The sequence below is a fragment of the Strix uralensis genome, chromosome 5, assembly GCF_047716275.1.
Source record: "Strix uralensis isolate ZFMK-TIS-50842 chromosome 5, bStrUra1, whole genome shotgun sequence".
Lineage (NCBI taxonomy): Eukaryota > Metazoa > Chordata > Aves > Strigiformes > Strigidae > Strix > Strix uralensis.
Window position 1 is genome coordinate 39328172 of NC_133976.1, and position 17268 is coordinate 39345439.

Here is a 17268-nt window from a genome sequence, read left to right on the forward strand (position 1 = left end):
CATGTTTACTACAAGTCAGCAATTTGTCAGGCTAAGTGGGTAGTGTAAGTCGAACAAGCCCCTCTGTTTTAGCAACCAGTATATCCCAAGAGATTGTGAGAAAAAAAGTTCTTTGGGGTCTCTCAAAGGAACTGGGGGACCCTTCTGTGAGAAACACGAGCAGCTACTTCTGTACTCCTGATTTACTCCCTCTCTCTATTCTCACTCATGTTCTGAATAGGCTGCATTACAGAACAAATCAAGATAAAAACAACACTGAGATTCAATGCAATTAGCTATGAAAGGAGGAGACTGCACTTTTAGTTCTTTGATCTCTGCCTAAATGTCTATTGGATCATTGTTCTGATTCCCCCAGTGACAAGCTACTGCCTTTCATTATGTCATACACAGAAAGCTAGAGTTTTTCAATTCCCATTTGGACCAGTAATGATAATCCTCCAATGCTAAGGATTCTGAATGTTTTCATGTTATAAATCTACTCCATTACCACTCCACCTCTAATTTCCTTCAAGAGCCATTTTTGTCTGCAGTAGCTACTAAGAATTAGATAAAAGTTCATGGTTTATCTGAGGGATTGTTTAACTGTGGATTTTTTCTTTCTTAGATGTGAGAAAAAATTAGTTCCTGTTTTTATATTACAGATAATATTAACACAGCTGTGCAAACATGCCAGAGGTTCTATAAGTATCTCCTGCACTTTGGGGCTATAAGAATTAGACTTTTGCTCTGAAATAGTTAGTATAAAATCTGATTAATGTAGCACAGTTGGCAATTACAGTTCTGTTGCGAAAATTTCACTTGTCAAAAACCTCATGAATTTCTGTTTTCTCCCAGCAAAGCTCCTTTCAACTCTGAAAACGACTTTTCTAAATTACTGTGAATTCTCACTCATATCTTGTTTTAATTTTCCTTTGTAAGAACTGTGTGTTTTTTCAGTTACTCAATAGCTTCCTTCTTATTGTTTTTTTTATCTGCACTCAGTAAGACATGCTCATACCCAAATGCAAATACTAATAATCTGTTCTTAGAAATGGCCACCAGCTTTAGCTTTAGTGAGTGTCCTGGTTTCAGCCAGCATAGAGTTAACTTTCCTTGGGCTGAGAGGGAGCACAGCTGGAGGGCCGGGTCCCTATCGATCATTGAAGTATTCCATATCATGTGATGTTATGCTCAATATATAGTGCTCTCTCACTGGTGTCTTCGTTTTCAGTTTCCGGGTTGGCATGGCGGGATTTTTCTGGTGTGGTTGGATCGCTGCTGGGGACAGGTTCTTTACCGGTTGCCACTTGGTGAGCCACTGCTGCATTTTACCTGTTTTGGACTATCATTGTTACTGTTGTTTTTGTTACTATTACTAATTTTTTTTTAATTCAGCCTACAAATTTCTTCTTTTGTCCCTCCCCTATTTCACCGGAGGGTGGGGGGAGGGTGGGGGGAGTAAACAACTGGCCACGTGGTGATTTGCTACTGGCTGAGTTCAAACCACAACAATTTTTGGTGCCCAACGTGAGGCACGAGGTTTGAGATAATGACAGAACGGGTAATAATGTTGATTGCTTGGCTCCTTGAGATTTTATCACCTCATCTGCAATATGTATTTCCCATGCTGTTGCTCACAGTCCGTGAGAGTTGGGTTAAGATTTTGTTTTTGCTGTACTATGTGATGCTTATCTATGATGGGGTGCTGTCATCAGCCCTGGGGCTATTTACAATTGTGTTTGAGCAATTCAGGAATTCCAGATACGTTTGGAATGTTGATACTAACATGGTCATCTTACTGCTAGGAGATAGTGTGTTCCTGCATGTGGTTCAGGTTTTGTTCAGGATTAAGCAACTATTTAAGAATATCCCTTGGAAATCTACCCAAGATTAGAGAATTATGAGTGGCTGGGGGTGTGGAGTAGCATGGGCAAGTACCTAGAACAGTGGGCACCTCTGGTGTATTGGAACTTCACTCCTGCACAGGTGCAGAATCCTGAAAAACTAGTAAAATATTTGGAAAAAGTATGTTGTCACCTGGGTAATTCCAGAGAGGCACAGCTCACCGCAACATGCTGGGGCCTAGCCCACGCCTACCGAGTGCTATTAAACACTGTTCAGCACCCTCAAGAGGAAGAGAAGGGCTCTGCACCTGGTAACCAAGTAACAGAAACTGCAGCCACTACAACTGCGAGGACAGGCGCTGCAGCTGAACCAGAGGACCAACCCATGACGGTGTCAGTTGCTCCCATACATAAGAAGAAATACACAAGTAAATCCCCTCGCGGCGTACAGGGTGATGATGAACCAGGCCTGTCACAAGAACAGGAGGAGGAGGAGGCAAAGCCAGTGATAGTCACCTGATCCTTATCCCTGAGCGAGTTGTAAGACATGCAAAAAGATTTCAGCCGCCATCCAGGTAAGCAACTTGTTACATGGCTGCTCCAATGCTGGGGTAGTGGGGCCAGTAGTGTGGAATTAGAGAGTAGGGAGGCCAGGCAGCTGGGATCCCTGTCTAGGGAAGGGGACATCGACAAAATCATTGGAAAGAAGACACAAAATCTCAGTCTCTGGAGGTAATTCCTGTCAAGCGTGAGGGAGAGGTATCCCTTCAAGGAAGATTTTGTGTGTCATCCAAGTAAGTGGACCACTATGGAGAGAGGTATTCAATATTTGAGGGAGCTAGCTGTGCGGGAGACAGTTTACTATGACCCAGATAATGCACGGCTACCCACAGATCCAGATGAAGTCCGATGCACCTGGCCCATGTGGTGGAAGTTTGCACAGAGCACACCATCATCATATGCCAATGCATTAGCAGTAACGGACTGGAGAGACAAAGAGGGACCAACAGTGGATGAAATGGCTTGCTGACTATGACAATATGAAGAAAGTCTCTCTTCCTCCCTGGTCATGGCTGTGGAGAAATTATCTCAAGAATTCCAGCAATTTAAAGAGGACATGTCCTACTCCCCACCTGCACGGACTAGAACTTCGGCTATTAGGAGCAGTTGTTTCTCTACTCGAGAGAATGGGTACACACCACAGGGGAACCGGTGGCGTTGCCTGCGTGACTATGGAGAAGACATGAAGAAATGGGATGGAAAACCTACCTACCTCCTAGAAGAGCAGGTATGTGAGCTGGAAGGAAGAACAAGTACAAAATGCAGTTCTTTCAGGAGAAATGCTGCTCCAGTTTCCAGTAATCAAGTGCCCAAACAAAGCAGAAAGGTTGACTTTGCTCATGAACCTATGAGAAGAACTTCTGACTTGTATTCACAAGAAGTGAGTGATCAAGATGAGGCTGAAACCCGTGCACACCATACTAACCCATTTGTCATTAGCGAGTATTATGACCAACATTAGAGGGGCCCCGCCTCCAGCCAGGTGGAGGACAGGGACAACCGAGTTTACTGGACTGTGTGGATTCGATGGCCTGGCACATCTGACCCCCAGCAGTATAAGGCTTTAGTGGACACTGGTGTTCAATGCACCCTAATGCCGTCAAATTTTAAAGGAGCAGAACCCATTTGTATTTCAGGAGTGATGGGGGGTCTCAACAGTTGACTGTATTGCAGGCCGGGGTGAACCTAAGTGGAAAAGAGTGAGGAAAACACCCCATTGTGACTGGCCCAGAAGCTCCATGTATTCTTGGTATAGATTATCTCAGGAGAGGGTATTTTAAGGACCCAAAAGGGTATCGGTGGGCTTTCAGTATAGCTGCCTTGGAAACAGAGGAAATTAAACAGCTGTCTGTGTTATCTGGTCTCTCAGAGGATCCTTCTGTTGTGGGATTGCTGAGGGTTGAAGAACAATGGGTGCCAACTGCCACTACATCAGTGCACCGACAGCAATACTGCAACAGTGGAGACTCTGTAATGCCTATCCATAAACTGATTCGTCAACTCGAGAGCCAAGGAGACATCAGCAAGACGTGCTCCCCCTTTAACAGCCCCATATGGCCAGTGCGAAAGTCTAATGGAGAGTGGAGATTGACAGTGGACTATTGTGGCCTGAATGAAGTCACACCACTGCTGAGTGCTGCTGTGCCAGACAGGCTACAACTTTAGTATGAACTAGAGTCGAAGGCAGCCAAGTGGTACGCCACGACTGATATTGCCAACGCATTTTTCTCCATCCCTCTGGCAGCAGAATGCAGGTCACAGTTCACTTTTACCTGAAGGGGTGTCTAATACACCTGGAATCGACTGCCCCAGGGGTGGAAACACAGCCCCACCATTTGACATAGACTGATCCAGACTGCACTGGAACAGGGTGAAGCCGTGGAACACTTACAATACATTGATGACATCATTATATGGGGTAATACAGCAGAAGAAGTTTTTGAGAAAGGGGAGAAAATAATCCAAATCCTTCTGAGAGCTGGTTTTGCCATAAAGCATGGTAAGGTCAAGGGACCTGCACAAGAGATTCAGTTTTTAGGAGTAAAATGGCAAGATGGATGTCATCAGATTCCAATGGAGGTGATTAATAAAATAACAGCTATGTCCCCACCGGCTAACAGAAAGGAAACACAAGCTTTCTTAGGTGTTGTGGGTTTCTGGAGACTGCACATTCCAAATTACACTCAGATTGTAAGCCCTCTCTATCAAGTGACCCAGTAAAAGAATGATTTTATATGGGGCCTGGAGCAACGACAAGGTTTTGAACAAATTAAACAGGAAATAGTTCATGCAGTAGCTCTTGGGCCAGTTCATACACAACAAGATGTTTAAAATGTGCTCTACACTGCAACCAGGAAGAATGGCCCTAACTCTCTGGCAAAAAGCACCAGGGGAGACTTGGGGTCGACCCCTGGGGTTTTGGAGTCGGGGATACAGAGGATCTGACGACTGCTATACTCCAACCGAAAAGGAGATATTGGCAGCATATGAAGGGGTCTGAGCTGCTTCAGAGGTGATTGGGACTGAAGCACAGCTCCTCCTGCCTCCCCGACTGCCAGTGCTGGGCTGGATGCTCAAAGGGAGTGTCCCCTCTACACACCATGCAACTGATGCCACGTGGAGTAAATGGGTCGCATTAATCACACAACGGGCTCGAATAGGGGGCCCCAGCCGTACGGGAATACTGGAAGTGATTACAAATTGGCCAGAAGGCAAAGATCTTGGAATGGTGCCACAGGAAGAGGTAACACATACTGAAGAGGCCCCACCATGTAATAAACTACTGGATAATAAGAAGTGATATGCCCTGTTTACTGACAGGTCCTGTCACATTGTGGGGAAAAATTGAAGGTGGAAAGCAGCTGTGTGGAGCCCTACATGACAGGTCGCAGAACCTGCTGAAGGAGAAGGTGAATCAAGTCAGTTTGCAGAGGTGAAAGCCATGCAGCTGGCCTTGAATACCTCTGAGCGAGAAAAGTAGCCAGTGCTCTACCTCTATACTGACTCATGGATGGTGGCAAATGCGCTGTGGGGGTGGTTACAGCAGTGGAAAAGGAGCAACTGGCAGTGCAGAGGCAAACTCATCTGGGCTGCTGAATTACGGCAAGATATTGCTGCTTGGGTAGAGAATCTGGTTGTGAAAGTATGCCATCTAGATGCTCATGTACCCAAGAGCCGGGCCACTGAAGAACATCAGAACAACCAACAGGCGGATCAAGCTGCCAAGATCAAGGTGTCTCAAGTAGATCTGGACTGGCAAGATAAGGGTGAACAATTTATGGCTCGCTGGGCCCATGACTCCTCAGGCCATCAGGGAAGAGATGCAACATATAGATGGGCTCGTGATTGAGGGGTGGACTTAACCATGGATGCTATTGCACAGGTAATCCATGAATGTGAGACGTGCTACAATCGAGCAAGCCAAACGGTTAAAACCCATTTGCTATGGAGGATGACGGTTAAAATATAAATATGGGGAGGCCTGGCAGATTGATTATATCAGCTTCCACAAACTCGGTAAGGCAAACACTATGTGCTTACAATGGTGGAAGCAGCCACTGGCTGGTTGGAAATTTATGCCATGTCCCATGCCACTGCCCGGAACACCATTTTAGGCCTTGAGAAGAAAGTCTTGTGGTGGCATGGCATGCCAGAAAGGATTGAGTCAGATAATGGGATATATTTCCAAAACAACCTCACAGACACCTGGGCCAACGAACATGGTATTGAGTGGATATATCACATTCCCTACCATGCACCAGCCTCTGGGAAAATTGAGCGATACAATGGGTTGCTAAAAACTACACTGAGAGCAATGGGTGGTGGAACTTTCAAACACTGGGACGTGCATTTAGCAAAAGCCACCTGGTTAGTCAATACCAGAGGATCTGCCAAGCAAGCTGGCCCTGCTCAATCAAACCTCCTACGTACTGTAGATGGGGATAAAGCCCCCATAGTGCGCATTAAAAATATGCTGGGGAAGACAGTCTGGGTTACTCCTGCATTGGGTAAAGGTAAACCCATGCGTGGGATTACTTTTGCTCAAGGACCTGAGTGCACTTGGTGAGTAATGCAGAAGGATGGAGAAGTCCAATATGTGACTCAGGGAGATTTGATTTTAGGTGAGAATAGCCAATGAATCGAACTGTCAAATAACCCTGTTATTGCAACTGGTGCCCCGCAACATCCTCCTGCCACATCCAAAGCCTCCTGCTCCACTTGCTGAGCAAAAATTTCTTCTTTTACAAATCTCATCTTTTGTCCCTCCCCTATTTCACTGGGGGGGGGAGGGGGGGGGTGTGAGTAAACAACTGGCCTCGTGGCGATTTGCTACCGACTGAGTTCAAACCACAAGAGTGAGAAATAGGTTTCTTCAGCCCTCAAAGCTGCAAAGGCTAAAATATGACTAAGCCAGATGAATTCAGAGTTAATATAATACTAGATCCCCGAATGCACCCTCTAGAAATGTCTAAATTTAGGGCATCCAAGCTCAGAAAAGTTCGATTTTCCCTTTCTTTAAGGTCATACAACAATTACTTGTTAGCTGCATCTTTGTTTCCCATCACTTATGTGTCCATTCCCGGGTGCAGCAGGCACCTAGCTGACACTGTAACTTTCTTACTCTTTTTCTAATACAGTACCAGGAACCTAAAGGTCTCACAACATTTATTTCAACTTTCCGGACAGCTAAGGTCTTAATTCACATTGGGAAATTTACTATTTGTGGGATTTAAAACTCACCCTGATAAATATTTTGATGATGTGGACACTTAAAAGTGACTCCACTCCCAAAGAAAATGAAACAGAAACAAAAAAAGCAGAGATGAAAATACCCTTTCTAAATCATGTAACAATAGCTATCTGCTAAGCCTTTATAAAATGCCACAGATACCCAAAACCATGACTCAGAGCATGTTGGGGTTTGTAACTCAACAATAATTGCCTCAAGATACACTGCTGTTTTTTTGCTGCTTGATGGATTCGAAGTTTTACAGGCCAGGAAGCAGCCTTACTGATTTAAAAAGGGGGCATGGATGTATATGTAGTTCCAGTGAACCCTGGTTGCTTCTGCTAGGGGTACAGTTTAGCATACTTGTATAGTGTTTGTCCAACTCTTAGCAACAGTCCTGGGAGCTGGTTTACTATATGATCTGCAGTTATGTCAATAATAATCTTGAATTTGAAGATTATGCACTTGTGCTCTGCTTCTCATGTGCCTGCAGGAATAAAAGTAACAATGTATTTAAAGGTACATATATGGATTATTATGCCTGCAGTCTCCCACTCTGACCCTTGAGAAATTGCAAAATGTTCACTATTCCTCCTGGTAGCAGATAACTTGGATGTGCTGAGAAAATAGTACCGACGCACATCTAAGACCCTCTCTAATTTCTACCAGATATGCAGTCCCGGTAACTATCATGTAAGTTGGTATAAAATTGTCTCACTTTCAAGTACTAATATGGACCTATTACAAAATACTTCAGGATTTAAACTTTAACCAAATAATAATCTAAGTGTTTCTACAATTCCATACTTTAAAACTAAAAAAAGCAGAGGAATAATAAAAATTGAAAACAAGTGGCATAAATAAATAATAAAGCATGTGACAGCAGGACATGCCTTCAATTTTTACAGCCACATGTCTGGAAAGATCCATGTAACTAATGCAATGATTGTAAAATCATGGCCATAAAAATCTTGTAAACTCCTGTACCATCACACATCATGATGAATTTTGGCATGATCACATTACATTATGCAGGTTTTCCTAAATAATTTGCAATGTGAACTTTATAGCACCCTTCACCAATACATCCTTTTCTTCCCAAATGACGTCCTAACAGATTATTAAAAGTTTCACTAATAGACCGCTCAGATGATCCAACTGGATTAAAGAAAGAAAAAATTCCCACTAAAATTAAGAGACTGTGCTATTCCTTTCTATGAAAAGGACAGCAGTCAAGGCTACCTCATTCTCATGAGTCTCCCACAAAGGGAGAGGGGCAAGATTTTCCAAGTTCTGTTGATGGATGGTGGAAGGGTACAGGACCAGTCATTCTCTATCATGTTCACTTGCAGCACATTCAGTCCAGTGTGGGCCTCTGAAGTTGGCTGTTACTGCAGTCACAAGCATGGGTATAAGTCTAGTAACAGGAGTAAGGAACTCTGCATGGGCTGGAAAGCAAGCTCACAGAAAGGGCAAGCAAGCCTGGGTGGCCAGCCAATTCCTCCAAGGCCAGCTCTGATTCAGGGTTGCTGATGTAGTCCCTGCACGTAGTGAGGCACAGACTCACCCAGTGATGGGCCAATTCCACATATTTTGTAATACTCTATATCCAGCCCTCACAATGCAAGTGCATAACAAACTACCCCACAACAGAGTCTCATCCTAATTCCTCCTAGCTAGAGATTTGTTTAATCATAGCAGCCTGTCATTCCCAGGGCCTTCTGACTTGAGGAATCTTTCAGGTGAGCTGCAGTGCTTATGTGACTGTCCCACTTAAACCTAATGTCACTGCCCTTGTTCTCAGCCTTTGCAGGATAGCAAATTGCAGGACAAGGCTTCCTTGAAGGAAAAATATCTGAAAGATATAACAACACAAGTAACAACTGTCTCCCAAGATCCATAATAGGATTAGCTTTCAGGATTAACAGTCCTTTGATGGATGGAACAGCTATAATTTAGCACAATGGAAGAACTATTTTTTGCATCCAGCATTATTTTACTACTCAAATAAATTACTATTAGTGTAACATTACTACCGTTTCTTACATACATGTGAGAACACCTAAGAGCTGGACCCCTGCTGATACCATAGCATGGATGGACACACTATCTCCCTGAACCAAAAGAGTTCATTAGAAGCTAATGTCAACAGATGAGTTGTGAAAAATGGCTGATCAGATTAAAAATAAAAAATGCACTCACAGGCAAGTGTTATGTAAAAATATTTGCTTTATGAAAGAAATAAGAACAAGCAAGCAACAAAAAACTGCAAGAAAGCAAAACCTCAGCTCCTCTCTCAAACTCACAACTCCATAGTGACTGACCTTAGTTGGAGGCTGTTGGTTGCTCTGAGTTTGCTATGACCATGGGAAATCTTTAATAGAGGGCAACTGTGCTGTAATGTGCAGCAGCTCAGTTTTTCCGGAGTGGACCTGTGAGCATTATTAGCTGGAGCAGATGATTTACAGTGCAGTTCTCAGTTCCCTGCTCTGGAGGAACTGAGCTGCTGAGGATCACATGAAGATGGACAAGCCAAAAGGAGAGGTGGCACTTACATGGAGTCTGGGAAACAATGTGCTGATAACAGCCATACTCTCTCTGGCCCAGTGAATACTTAGCAATACACAAAGTGGAACAGCCTGAAATATACCCACCCTGGCTTGGGAAATTACTGACTTATGGGAAATCCATGCTTTGAATCCCAGAGAGTGGTCAGAAACAAGGCCATTTAGTCTTCACTGTTATTTGTTGCTCTTCCTCCCAAAAACGACTGTACAGGTTATAGTGTAGATGTAAACATTAAAACTACCTAGGGAGGTACTGTGGCAAGCTCTTTTTCCGTAAAAATAAAGTTGGTTGAGCTTACCAGCAATCTGTTTTTGACTATTCAGCTATCAATTCTATTCCCTGATAGAACTGGGAAGAATTGAATAAGAAATTTGAAAATCACTTCAGCAACGGTATAACAAACTCTTCCAGAATTGTCTGAAGAAAACATGCTTTATATATTACAGATGAGATAGTTAAGCTGCATGGCCTCTACTCATCTCATTTTAGCACTGGACAAATATTTTTACACTGATGTTTCCCTACATCTAACAGAAAATCCAACTGTGCTCTCTTCTGCCTAATATATATATATTAATTAAGGTACTTTGTACCTTTTTTCAGTATCTTCCCCTCCTCCACCCATTCACTGCACATTTTGAGCAAATGCTGTTACCACCTACAGGAGCTTTTGAAGTCCTTCTTTTTCATCCTCCGCCTCATCATTGTCCCACGTGGGCTGGTGGAGTAGAGGCTGCGAGGTAAGGTCCCCATGTTCAGGGAACTCAGGCTGTATGCGCTCATGGAGGTAGGAGAGAAGGATGAAGACACCAAAGCTGCTGTAAGAAATCAAACACTTGGCACACAGCACTCAAGTCTTCATGGAAGAGTGCGGCACATGCCTGTAACTCATCAACGAATCAAACAATGTGTATGATGCACAGGAATGGTTTGTGCATTTTCAATAACAAAGACATTAAACCACATAGGTGACCCTAGGTAAAAGTATAGCCAGCATTTCATGAAAATACCTGCTGGAAGGTAACAAAGATACTGGAGGTACAAAAAGTACATTCATAGTATACAGCTTACTTTAGGCGAATCACGTTCAATTAAATTTTTCGACACATATCCATGAACCAATGCAGATACACTGATTTTAGAAATGCCTTTTTGTAGTAGGTAATTTCTGACAAAAGATTTGTAAGCAATGCTTTGCATTCAAAAATCATGCTTTATATACACTATTCAAATCTAATGGTCTACTCATATAGTGGAAGAGCTGATTCATTCAGAATTTTCAAGCCTTTTCCTGTTTGCCTTGTTACAGAAAGGAAAAGGTGTAAAATGTCAGAAATAACCTTGGCATGGCTATGAAAAAGTGTAGCATCCATAAAACTGAAAAGGTTTTAGTGCCTGAAATGGGAAAAGTATGAGTGAAAGACGAGGGGAGGGAGAAGAAGGAAGAAGAAGAGGAGGAGAGAATATGTCAGCAGGAAAAAGCATGGAACATTACGAAGGCTTTTTTGAGGAGGCGGTTTCTGGAATTTCAAGGCTGGCATCCTGCAATGGTCAGGGTGGTAGGTGTTATAATGGTGGTAGGTGAGAAGGCTGCTGTGGCTGTTGGCACACGAGTCCCAGGTAAGTTGCCTGTTGCTTCTTTGAACCTTCACTGCCCACATGAAGGGATGATGGAAAATCAGAAAACAAAAGGACCAGAGAAGAGGGAAAAGTAACTGAATTGCCCAAACAAACAAAACAAAAGAAGTCCAAAAAGGAAAATAAAGTGGAATAATAAATAACCTGGTCTTGTCTTCTTACCAGGGGATGCTAGCTTGAGGAACAGAAATAATAATTTTTCTCAGAATAAATGCCAATCAGAAGATTGGGTGTTTCTGTTTTCTTGTATTTGTTTTTAAAAAGATTAGTACTGAATCAACTTCTAATCTCATTCTGGCTTTAGGAGCTAAGATTGCAAACCTCCTTAGAAAATACTAAGGTATTAAATATGACCACTAACTGAAGCTTAGTAAGTCTCTGCTTGCATTCACCTACATTAAAAAGACCAACCAGATACTATACATAGCACTGCCTAGAATGGAGATGTTTACTTGCCAGTCATTTCAATTTACTGCATTGACATTTTAATTTTGCCAACCCTCTATTGTTGGCATTATGCTATTCTGTGCAGTAAACCACTACCCTGGGCCAGCAGCAGAAAAACTATCCCGAAGCCTGGTTAATAAAGAAAAGAGTTCTTATTGATTAGTTGGATGTGCAATTTAATGTGTTTTTTTTAAAAAAACCCTTGATCTTCAAAACATTAAAATGATCCTTTTCTGGATGAAATTTGAGACCGTATTTGATTGCTGATTCTACCTATGGGGAGTGTGGGATATGCCAAAAGTGAAGGCCAGTATTTACCAAGAGAATGGGAAGCATTTCAGTTGATGGGTCAAATATTAAAGGAAAATTATTGAAGTCACCCTTCATTAAACACAGTCTATTCATCATTAACTTCAGCATAGACATGTCCCTGCTGAACCATAGAGGAACACTTCAAACTGGGAACTATTCCCTGAATTTTTGTCTTAAAAACACTGAGGGATTCACCCCTACTATGCATCGTAAGTTACAGTCCTTGGCCCATGAGCTGCATTACCTGTGTCTCTTTGCTACCTGATATAATGGCTGCAGACACATATGACCCTATGCTGGACTTTAGCAGTAGCCAAAAATCTGGACTGTTTAGGTTGGACCAACACCTTGTGTTCACATCTTACTCCCTGAGACAAAATAAGGGGGAGAAGGGTAGTCACTGCAGCAAGCACTGCACAGTGCCTCAAGAAAAGCTATCCTTTTGTTTCATTTCAGATTACCTGAGTAATGATCTGCTAATTGTCTGAACATATTAACCCTCCTCTGACTCAAAAGCAATGCCTGTCACTACAGCAGTACACACCAGGGAAGGGAGAGGAAAAGGAGAGCAGAGAGGCCCACCATATCCCCCAGCCTTATGAGGTGGTTGGGACTCTGGAGGCCATGGCACTGCGAGGTCTGGCCCTGTGCCCTTGACCGGGATGTCCCAGACCTGTGTCCCTCCCTGAGAACACCCCTGCTGTGCCCTGACATATGTCTGAATCAAAAGAAATTTTTTTTTTTTTTTTGCCTCCCTCAACAGATAACAAAGGTGAGGATGGGGTGTGATGCCAACACCAGGAGTAGAGCTCAGCACCACCAGCCAGACTATGTCTTGGCTCATCCACTGGCACCAGTGCCCATGACCTCAGAGACTTTGGAAAATCTCACGTCAGCCAGAAAAGTCCCAGAAAGAGCGGCAGTAGCCTGATATGGCCATATGTATCTTACAGACTTATATCTCCTCAGATGAAACCATCTCTTTGATAATGTGCACAGACAGCAAGATTTCAAAATTTTAACTATGGTGTAAAAATTAAAATCTGATAAGAACAATGTGGCCAGGTAGATTTTCATTTTCAAGTTGCTGTGAGCCTTGTTTAATTAAAAAGACTGCTTCCAGCAGGAAATTATCTGGTAGTCTTTGATTTTTTTTTTTAATGTTTTATTTTCATGCTGAGAGTAGAGATAAAAATGTCCTACAAAGTGGGAAGGCACACAAATTTAGTTTGCTCAGCTTGTAGAAGGATAATCCCAATTCAACAAAAGTTCTGTAAAAGAAAATCCTATTGTGTGTAACTGTAGTAATTTAGCAGTAATTTGAGCTATTCCAACCCAGGGTTGTGTACAGTGAACATAAAACTAATGGGGCAGCAAGAGAAATGAATGTTAGCAGCACAGTATAAAGGAAAAAAAACAAGAAAAAAAATCTGATCTTTTATAGTGGTCTCCATTTTACTTTAGGGCTAAAATTTCAATTTATTTTATATACTGACTTTCCTACCCATCTTAAATTCGTAACGTGTTCCCATAAGACCAATAACTGAGCTCAACAGATACAGCCCTAATGACTCAGCTTATCCCAGACACATAAAGGGAGCTTTTCAAACTCTGCAGCATCTAGTCCATACCACACCTGATGAAAGGTTGTTTCCAAGAGGGTACTTGTTTCCATAAAGCATGTTACATCTTGAATTGGTTGTGATATTGGAGTAGCACCACCTGGTGAGGGGCTGGGAAAGGCTGTAAATATGCTAGTTATTCTGCCTTACTTAAGAAAGCAATTTTATTACCTTAGGGAGATTTCTCCCCAAAAGATGCTCTTATGTAGCTTTTGCAGATCTGCCTGGTATGATTTCAGAATGGCCAGTTCTTAACTCTGGCATGGCAAGAGCATTGCTTTTTCTAAGCATCTACACTGGGTCAAGGTGACTAGCACATTAACAGCATCAATATGTTTTAAATGTTGGTTAAGAAACCAACTGCTTCAAGTAATACAATCATCTATACAAATCTTTGGCCCCGGTACGCATCTTCCCAGAAGAAACACTCTTCAAAGGTTCTTTAACCAGCCACAAATGGACTGTGTGACATCTTCACTTCAAAAAAATGAAAGATCTGTTTGCAACGTACTGTCATAACTGAAAAGAATGGAAATACATTGCAAAATTTGGTCTCCATCTCATTCTGCTTCTGCTGTATCACTCCCTGCTCCTTCACCCCTTTAATCGGCTTAAGTAGAAACGGGAAAGAAGTGCAGATGAATAATATAAGAACATGGTATCAACAAGGGTTACTTTTTGTCCACCCTGGTCTAGGAGAAACTAGTGTCTCCTCAGCCACTAGTTCAATATTCACCACTCTGTGACAAACTGAGTAAAGCATTGCTTATCCATGGACAGCTTGGATCTTAGATAGATGTCCAAGAACTGATATTTCTAGGCCTCAGAACTCCCAATGATTGCAACAGTAGAGTCAACAGGTGTCTTTATGTACATCTACAAGTGTGCAGAACCATTTCTCAGTAAAACATTTCCCTCTCTATCCATAGGAATCTCAGAGGGTACATTAAGGCCAAGAAAACACAGAGCTTCTCAGAAACTGCAGAAACATAACCTGGGGAGCTGAAACAACATTTACAGACATAACTACCGCAATAGCTTTCTTGGCCATTCGGGAAGGGCAGGCAAAGTAAAAGACAGAAAAAGGAAAGTGTATTTGGTGCTACAGATGATCTTACCGTGCTCCGGGCCTTTCAGTGCTAGTCGTGTCTGGTGGTGAGGAAGGATTTCAAGTTTGACATTATCCGCTGCATTAGCCAAAAACTGCGTTGCTTCTGCCAGTGTACAGTACTCCATGCTGGTGCCGTCAATGGACAGAATATGGTCTCCTACATGTAATGCACCACATCTACATAAAAGGGGAAAAACTCAGTATGATCAGGTATGCTCTTTGCTTGGAAAATGAGTTTTACTGCCTTCAAACTGGTCATGACAACTATGAACGTGTTCTTTTTTTCGAGAGAGATTTGTGTTTTGTAGGCATTGTCACTGGTCAGACTTTATATCTATTAGTACAAACCTTAAAAACAATTCAGTTAATACAGTATATGCCAAGACATCACTCACAGAACTGGAATGGGGTAGCTGACTATAAAAATATGTGTGAATGGCAGCAGAATAAAATGAGAAGAGCTTAAGAAGACTCAAATAACTTGGTCACATATCCCTCACACAAGCACCCAGTTCATCATTTTTTGAGTTATAGTTCAAACATTTATTAGTACAAAAGCTGTAAATGATGATGAAATTATGCAGTAGTCAAACAAATAATGAAACCAGGGCTGGCATGGTGACTTGAGGAGTGGGGTGGGGAGGGGGCTATCTGCTAAATCTCGCTGCACTCAAGAGACTGGCTACTGGATGAGTTGAGAAATGCAAACACAGCAGTCAGCATCCCGACGTACCAGTCAAGTGGACAGCTCCTTTAATTGGTTACCCCCTGCGAAATGGGAAAAAACAGAGGGAGAAAATTAAAGCATCCTGCACCATTGAACTGGAGAACACCCCTGGATCAATGGCCGTCACTCTCAAAGTTTCTACTGTAGGGAAAAGCCCACAGAGGAGCTGTAGACTCACTGCTACAAGTGGGTGCTACCAAAAGCACCATTGTCAAAGAGGAGTTACAAGGTAGGGTGACTGGGGACATGCAGGAGGAATTTGCTGCTGAAACATAACGTTTAAGGAGTTTTTAGATAGAGATATGTATATAGAAATATACTGTATATGTATAAACACATACGCACACACACACATGCACACACTCCAGTAAAGATCCCACAGCTCTGTTACGGATGTTTAGACCACTGGGGAAAAATATCTATTTTTTTTTAATGGTTTAAATGGTTTTATTTAAAGGTTTAAATGAAGTGGAAAAATTACAGCAAAATAACTTCAAAATACAGAAGCCAGTCTTCCTAATACCTCAGTTGTATTCTTAAATATCAATAAAAAAATCCAGACATAAGGAGTTCCATTTCACTGTGCCACAAGAATGAGTGATATATTCTAAAAGAACACTTCAAGGTTGCAAAGACTCAAAATTTACTTCCCTTAACAGCTGTTCCATATTGTGGGCTTACTTTAAGAATTCCAGTGTGTTATTTATTTTTTTGAATACTAATTTCTGCCACAGCATTACATTTAATAGTCAGAGCAGACCTCTAAACTCCTGTGTTGCATAGTGCAAGCAGACAGTCACATATTACATGGGGGCTGGCTTATGTCATTGTATACTACCTGAATGAGCTAAAGTAAATGGTGTCCTGGAAGTCTTAAAATTGACAGTATGGAACAACGATCCGTCAAAGTGCTAATTTTAAGACCTACAACCTTGAGAGCATCTGGTTCAGTCTATTTTATCAAAAAAGGGAAGGGTTTCTTTAAAACCAAACCAAACAAAAGCAGAAATAAAATGGATGTATGGACCTGCAGTGTCAGCCCTCTGTCACACTCACCTGTCTGCAATACTCGCAGACTTGATTTTGTCTATGACAATGACCTGTTTGTTGCAGCACATCGAGGTAGTTAGTGCAACCCCAAGAGCAGCACCTGGAGTTTTGGCAACTTCAACTAGCAGTGGCCCAGACGCTGTTGCTACTGAATCTGTTGAAATTACAGAACAAAAGATCAGTATTATACCAATGTAGTACTTATGCCATTTTCAAATTTTCCCACATAAAATCACCATGACTATTCTATTTCTCTAACCAGACAACATGCCACTTAATGAAATTCTGGAATAGCATCAGCTTAGGTGTCAAGAATCAGCACTTAATGTTGAAAATTATAAATGCAATAGGCAGTTTGTGAATTTGGGATGTCTATAAGCTTCCGAGTGTGTCAGAATCAGAGGTGGACCAGGTTAAGGAACCAGGATGTGTTAGCGGACCACTCTCTTGAACAACTGAAGCTAAAAATTACCTGGAATTTAAAACAGGCATGCTGAAGAAAGAATTAATTAAAAAAGGAGAAAACTACCTGAAAAAAAATAGGTGAACAGGTTAGAGAAAGATGCTAAATTAATTTTCAGAAAAGAAGGGGAAGGTCTGTGGAGAACAGCTATAATAACCAAATGAAGAAGGTGAAGAAAAGGTCTACCAGAAATCTCTCACAAAAAGAAAGGACAATG

General features: G+C 42.1%; 1 protein-coding gene across 8 annotated transcripts in view; it reads right to left on the reverse strand.

Annotated features, from left to right (window-relative positions):
- GRIP1 (glutamate receptor interacting protein 1) overlaps positions 1-17268 on the reverse strand; it is a 341423-nt gene that overhangs the window by 39308 nt on the left and 284847 nt on the right. For 5 of the 8 annotated variants that reach the window (XM_074870519.1, XM_074870520.1, XM_074870517.1 and 2 more), the window contains exons 8-10: positions 16595-16742; positions 14819-14988; positions 10344-10499 (exon numbers count right to left, since the gene is read on the reverse strand). In XM_074870519.1, coding sequence (XP_074726620.1) covers positions 10344-10499; positions 14819-14988; positions 16595-16742 — 474 coding nt within the window. Of the gene's footprint in view, positions 1-10343; positions 10500-11176; positions 11333-14818; positions 14989-16594; positions 16743-17268 lie in introns of all 8 variants that reach the window. The other 3 variants (XM_074870522.1, XM_074870516.1, XM_074870521.1) reach the window with 2 other exon arrangements.